Here is a 7490-nt window from a genome sequence, read left to right as displayed (position 1 = left end):
ACTATTATTTATAGGATATCATCAAATATTAGATTTGAAAATTGTATATATTATTCATTCAATTAATTACTTACATATTTATATATATAAAAGTAAGCAACTCAAATATGTATTAAGGATTTTGAATATTTAAAATAGAAAATAAGTTTAAATAAATTAACAAATATATAATAAATTAATATTAAATATATATATACTAAAATTGAAATTTATTAAAAGAATAAATAATTGAAATATAAATTAAAAGATTTAAAATTGGAAATTAAAAAATATATGAAAAATTAATTATTATTTCTCATACCAATAATATTTAAATAACTAAAATGTATGATCCAAAAATTTATATTAATCTAATAATATATAAATTGAATAATAATAATAAAATTAAATTTATTAATGAAAATTATTTAAAAAACAAAATTTATATTTATGCGTTGTATTTAAGAAAAAATAAATATTAAAAAAATCACTATAAATTCGAATGTTATATGCACCGTAAACTCAAATGTTATTATGGCTCAACATATTTTGCTTCACATGTAAAATGTAGAGCATTCTGTACATTGTGTAATTCATTTTGCCTGTGATTACAGCTCTATGAAGATTAATGACACAGCTCTCTTTGCGGGGTGTGGCGAGCACCGTGGCCATCTGATCTTAAGAAGTTCTTTTATATTATTCAACTCGCTGCAGCTTTATTCATTACTGTTTTCGCTGCCTTCTTCCCAACTTTCTTCATTACTGTTTTCGCTGCCTTCTTCCCACCTTTCTTTGATGATGCCTTCTTCCCACCTTTCTTCGATGAAGCCATTTCCCAGTCGATGGCGCAGGGACTCGACTACTCCAGCACCCCATTGCAGTTTTGAACAGTGAGACACATCAAGCTCCGTCAACGAGCTCAAATGCTGAACATTGGGCGGCATCTGTAAATTGGAACATCCAGACAAGTTAAGCCATTTGAGTCTCGTTAAGTTCTCGACTGAGTATGGGAGCCCCTGCAAGCTGGAGCACCCGCCCAAGTTGAGTGTCTGGAGGCCCGTCAGCTGCCCCACCAAGTCTGGGAGCCCCTGCAGGCTGGAGCACCCGTCCAACTCGAGTTCCTGGAGGCCCGTCAGCTGCCCCACCCAGTCTGGGAGCCCCTGCAGACTGGAGCACCCACTCAACTCGAGTTCCCGGAGGCCCGTCAGCTGCCCCACCCAGTCTGGGAGCCCCTGCAGACTGGAGCACCCACTCAAGTGGAGTTCCCGGAGGCCCGTTAGCTGCCCCACCGAGTCTGGGATCCCATGCAGGCTCGAGCACCCGTTCAAGTAGAGTGCCCGGAGGCCCGTCAGCTGCCCCACAGAGTCTGGGAGCCCCTGCAGGCTGGGTGGTAAGTAGAGTGTCTGGAGGCCCGTCAGCTGCCCCACAGAGTCTGGGAGCCCCTGCAGGCTGGCGCACCCATTCAAGTAGAGTTCCTGGAGGCCCGTCAGCTGCCCCACCGAGTCTGGGAGCCCCTGCAGGCTGGTGCAGTCTTCCAAGTCGAGTGTCTGGAGGCCCGTCAGCTGCCCCACCGAGTCTGGGAGCCCCTGCAGGCTGAAGCACCCGTGCAAGCTGAGTTCCTGGAGGCCCGTCAGCTGCCCCACCGAGTCTGGGAGCCCCTGCAGGCTGGAGCAATGGCCCAAGGTGAGTTCCTGGAGGCCCGTCAGTTGCCCCACCGAGTCTTGGAGCCCCTGCAGGCTGGAGCACGCGACCAAGGTGAGTGCCTGGAGGCCCGTCAGCTGCCCCACCGAGTCTGGGAGCCCCTGCAGGCTGGAGGACCCGGCCAAGTTGAGTCGCTGGAGGCCCGTCAGCTTCCCCACCGAGTCTGGGAGCCCCTGCAGGCTGGAGCAGTAGCCCAAGATGAGTGTCTGGAGGCCCGTCAGCTGCCCCACCGAGTCTGGGAGCCCCTGCAGGCTGGAGCAGTCGCCCAAGTTGAGTTTCCGGAGGCCCGTCAGCTGCCCCACCGAGTCTGGGAGCCCCTGCAGGCTGGAGCACCCGTTCAAGTAGAGTTTCTCGAGGCCCGTCAGCTGCCCCACCGAGTCTGGGAGCCCCTGCAGGCTGTAGCAATTGTACAAGTTGAGTTTCCGGAGGCCTGTCAGCTGCCCCACCGAGTCTGGGAGCCCCTGCAGGCTGGAGCACCGGCCCAAGTAGAGTGTCTGGAGGCCCGTCAGCTGCCCCACCGAGTCTGGGAGCCCCTGCAGGCTGGAGCACTCGTGCAAGTTGAGTGTCTGGAGGCCCGTCAGCTGCCCCACCGAGTCTGGGAGCCCCTGCAGGCTGGAGCACCCGTTCAAGTCGAGTGTCTGGAGGCCCGTCAGCTGCCCCACCGAGTCTGGGAGCCGCTCCAAGCTGGAGCACCCGGAAAAGTCGAGAGTCCGTAGGCCCGTCAAGATCCCAACTGAATCCGGCAGCAACATCATTTGTTCACAGTTTTGTAACGTGATATGTTTCAATGAATGCATATCACAGAATTCATTTGGTAAAGTTTTAAAATAACCATTTTTCAGGACAATTCTTTCGAGCTGATTCAGTTTACCAATAGACTGTGGAACCTCTGAAAGGGGAGCATCAATATACAATTCCGTCAACTGTAGTGGTGCCTGCAATGTGTACATAAAAACATTAAAGTTGATTTGCCTCTGTAAATGTCACCTATTTGACATTGTGATAAACAAAGACAATTCTTAAATGCAAGCAATTTTTATAATTTGAAGAGAAATGTAAATCGATGTCTGTCCAAATAAATTAGAATTTGTACTACCTGAGATTCATGTTGCCAGAGTGTTTTCAAAGCCTTCCCCTGTATGTATAACACTCTTAAATTCAAAGCCTTCCAGAGTGTTGGAATTTGCAAAGATATTGAGGAGATCGGACACTTCTTCCATTGGAGATATATCAGTTGTCGTAACTCCCCTGCACTGAATATGCTTTCAACAAAAGAACCTTCACCCCTAAGCAGTTCCAACCTGCTTAGGTTGCAGTTGCCCGTAACGTTTTCGAAAAATTGTTCGCGGCCATTTCCATAATCCATGCTAATTCCTCGCAGCACCTGAATTGTTCACTCGGAGCTGTTAAAAACATTATTTTTTCTTAAAAAATTTCAAAACAAAAAGGCAATTTAGATATGGCAATGCTAATTTGAAAATCCGTGGAGAGCTTCAACATACGTACAGGCGATGAGGGGGAAAGAGTACGAAGAAGATTGACATTTGGTCGCGAAAGCCGAAGCGGATGTTCCTTCTCTGCTACATCTCTGCCGAGATCGCGCAGGTGGTCGTGCATTCTTATACACTCTTCACTGTCGATCTCTACAAGGCATCTGTACTCTAAGATACGGAGACCCAGCCGTCCGTCCCAGCCAGATCCATTCCATATTCTGATGGCGGTATCTCTGTTTTCTCCTATAAAAAAACAAGCGGCGTCTAAAAAGATCTGCTGCTCCTCTTTATCCAGACCATCATAGCTAATTTTAAGCTTGCTATGAATATCCGTGTGAAGTATTCTTCTGTTTTTGTCTAGCTGTCCTATCCAAAACTCAGAATCTTTTCCACGAATAGCCGCTCCGATGACCTTAAGAGATAAGGGCAATCCATCACAGAAATCCAAAAACTCTTCAACCAGTTGTTCAAATCCCGTCACAGGACAACTCTGGTCAAAGGCATGCGAGCAGAATAGTGCTCTAGACTGTTGTCGGTTAAGGCCTGTTTGCTGGTAAATAGACGCCTCTAGAATTCCCGAGCTTGTAAGTACATCCCTATTGCGAGAAGTAACCAAGATTAAACTACTGGCCTGAATGGTATCTATCACCGGTGAAAACAATGCGTCAAGTTGATCAATATGATCAACATCATCTAAGACTATCAGAGATCGGGGGGAGGATGAGAGATGCTTTCGGAGCTTCTCTATGCCTTCATCGGTGTTGCTTATTTGCTCGTCCTGCAAATGAGCCAAGTCTTTAAGAAGTTTTGTCTGCAATGAACTTAAAGAGCTCTTGGCTGCGGTTTCTCTCACATCAAACAGAAAACAAGATCGATCATAATTTGATCTGTGTCTGTTGAAGAATTCTTTTGCAAGGGTCGTTTTCCCTACACCGCCAAGACCCACAATTCCCACAACCTTAGTCTTCTGGCTTTGCTGCTGCAAGAGCACCATTCTTTCCACGTCTTCTATTTTCTCAACGAGGCCAGTAGGGTATTTGGCCACATTAAGAGGTGTTTTCCTAACCTTTCGCCACACTTCTTCGACGACCGCATCAACTAGCTGCCCTTCGTCACTGAACGATATGCACGATATATTGATTGAGAAACGTCTCCGAAAATATAGTATGATATACCTTATTATTTATTAAATAACTGAGAAAAAAAAAGTGGAGAAAGTATGGCGCTTACCCGTCGTATGCGTTCATATCAAAACCGCTTTTATTGGAGACAAGATAGAGAGCATCCCTCCATTTTTTCAGAGTGCTAGAATCATATCGTTTTTTCTTTTCTAGCATGTGCAGGTCTCGAGCATACCTTCCCTTTTCGCCCAGTAGACACGGAGAGATACAGCGGAGGATACTCTGAACTCCAGCGAGCACTCCATCTCCGCTCCGCGTCCAGCGAAGTTCCGAAGGATCGACATTATGGAAGACCGGAATAATTGTCGATCCGGATTCCACCATTAGTGCGAGCTCCTCAAGACACCATCTTGATTGGGCATAGTTTGGAGAAAATATTGCAACATGCACTGAGGCGGTTCGAATAGCCTCTTCGATTTGAGAAAGGATGTCCTCTCCCTTACGCAACTCGGGCTGGTCCAGAAATACTCTTAACCCACGGACAATAAGGCCACGGTAGATATGGCTGGCGAGGCCTTTCTTTGTGTCGGGACCGCGGTGGTTCAAAAAAACGTCATAAACCTGGCCAGTGTTGGTGGATGAAGACGAAGAAGAGGCGATGCATGTGATATCCCCGGTAAGGTCCGCCATCGGATACAGAAGAAGAAAGAAGCAAGCGAGATCCAAGACGTTTTACAGAGAAGAGAGAAGCAAGACCACCTCCCAGCGAATGACCTCAGTGAGACCACCTCCCAGCGAATCGATGAGAACAAATGAAGACACTAATTCAGAGGATTTGTTTTTCGCTGAACGAACCAAGTCGATATATATTTCAATTGAATGAAATTTAGGATACTTTTGTTTTATTATTAAATTGTGAAATCAGGAAAGTTGCTGCTAATTTCCTTCGTTCACTGCATTATTGAGGGTTGAGTCACCGACCATATATTCCTGCATCGTTTAGAAGATATGGTGACCACAGATATGTGGGGCCCAATCTTTATGCAAAAGCAACTGCATCCACTAACCCGAGACATGATTTGATTCCTGAGGTTGATAAGTTAATTTATTAAGCAATACAGGTGGCATCCATCCACATAAGAAGCAAGTGGGAGTCGACGTCCATCACTGTCCATGGTTGGCAAGCCTGGAATTTGACGTCTTAGAGGATGTATTTCATGATGGTTGGCAGGCTTGGAATTTTACGTCTTAGAGGATGTATTTCATGTTTTAAAACACATTCGAGGTAAAGTATGACACTTAACAGTTGTATAGTATGGCTGATTGGGTCGAAGATTAACAATATGTCAAAAGAAATATATGTTGACATTTTATGTTTATATTTTCGAAAGTCATCATTGCATTTAAAATTGTATTTAAAATTTTGGCATGAATGATGTGGAAGATGAAAGGAAGCATCAAATTGGTCGGGTCTTTATAAAGTTTGCAGTCTCATTTTCTTTATATTGTATATTTGCCTATAATTATGCTAAGTTTGGACGATATTGACAAACATGAAATCAGTGAGAAAAGGGAGTCCCTTCATGTCAAAATTGAACCTTTATTATAAAGTTATAATTTATAAATGTTTTTTAAAAATTTTGAGCTAATATTTTTAATTTAAAAAGATGATTGACTGTTTCAATGACTTAATTAGTTAAATTCTATTTTATATATATTTTTAATAATAATTAATTTATTCTTATCAAATTTTGTTCATGCCCAAGTTGTAATTTATATATGAATTTTAAATCATATGTCATAACAAGAAGCTTTATTATTTGTGGAAATTTTAAGCCTAGACATATCTCATCATACATATTTATATCTTTACTACGCATCTCTATTAAAAATGATTCATAATTTCTTAGCATATCTTTAAACCTTGAATTAGTGTAATAGGCAAGGTGAGTTTAAATTGACGGATGTTGTTGGTGTAACATAACATTGGTTTTAGGAGTATGAATAGTCTCAAACTGCAAAAAGAAAGAAGATAGTTGATGTTGAAGAAGATAGTTACAAGTTGCAATCATGTACCACAAAAGGTTGTAGTGACCATAATGTAGGATTTCTTTGGAAGGAAAAACGAAAGAATTGAAAGTCCTATTTGGAAGCACAATAAAATGGGAATATGGGCCAACCTTTAAAGTAATCTTAGAGGAGAGGTGATAATCATTCATTTCAAACTTACATGCTTTCATTTTTTGAAATGATAATTGAGATTATTATTGGTTATGATTAGAATCTTCATGTTTCTCATTATATTCACTGTCATGAGATTAATAATCTTAGCAATGAAATGTAAAAGAGGGTTCATCCATAATATTCAAGTTAATCATCCCATATACCTCTACTCATTTTTTAGATTCATATTTCTTTATGACCACTTATGCTTGTTGTTTAAGCACATGGATCTTCCTTTCAAAATAAACTAAACATAAATACCATCAAATCTTTCAAATCTACTTCAATCAATAAGCTACCAGAGTTGTATAGATAAAATACCAATAAGTTATGTTTTAAACTCTTCAACTATGACTTCTTGCTATGCCCAAATGTTAGTCAAATTCCCTCATGCTATAACACCTCACAACATTTATTTGATTCCAGAATTGAGCAATTCATGGTATATTTATATCTAATCTTCTAGCATTTCCCAAGTACGAGGCCTTCAATTACCAATATTTAGAAGCCCTTGTTCTAAGTACACATTTGTATTATTTTTTCAACTAATAAAGTTTGTAAATGGCTATGTTAGCACTTTTAATTAATAAATTTATATTGATTATGAACAAGGAATTATATATAAAGCTCTATAACCATGATTTAAGGGTTTTGATAAAATTTGGGTGTTCAAACAACATTGGAAATGGCGATATGCAGTGGGGTCGAGGTTGCGAAGAAAGGTAGAGGAAGTTTAAGGTTTATTGTCTTTGGAATCTATTAGGAACATTGATAATGTTGTCTCCCTCTACTAGGGAATTTATTTGTTTATCATACGACTCAGCTTTACAAGCTAAAATTTGGGATTGATTTGTTTTTTCACCCTAAACCTAGACCTCCAAACTTCATTTTCATTACCTTTGAATTAGCTATATTCACACACTATTGATGTTAGTCACTATGCTTTCTCATTATTATATTTCTTCATTAAAAG

The 7490-nt window shown here is 41.5% G+C and overlaps 1 protein-coding gene across 1 annotated transcript; it reads right to left on the bottom strand.

Moving 5' to 3' along the window:
* Positions 1-495: 495 nt before the first annotated feature.
* On the bottom strand, positions 496-5097 carry LOC149177460 (TMV resistance protein N-like). Its single transcript, XM_089420146.1, has 4 exons — positions 4404-5097; positions 3187-4288; positions 2777-3064; positions 496-2615 (listed from the first exon to the last, which is right to left on the bottom strand). The coding sequence occupies exons 1-4, from the start codon at positions 4982-4984 to the stop codon at positions 696-698; spliced, it is 3891 nt and encodes a 1296-aa protein (XP_089276272.1). The 5' UTR covers positions 4985-5097; the 3' UTR covers positions 496-695.
* Between the last annotated feature and the right edge of the window lie 2393 nt (positions 5098-7490).

The sequence above is a fragment of the Pinus tabuliformis genome, chromosome 4_1 (assembly GCF_031772625.1).
Source record: "Pinus tabuliformis cultivar Carrire ecotype Pingquan chromosome 4_1, CPIR1, whole genome shotgun sequence".
In the NCBI taxonomy this organism is placed as follows: Eukaryota; Viridiplantae; Streptophyta; class Pinopsida; order Pinales; family Pinaceae; genus Pinus; species Pinus tabuliformis.
Note: the sequence above shows the minus strand (reverse complement) of the source record. Positions and strands in the feature narration are given on the sequence as shown.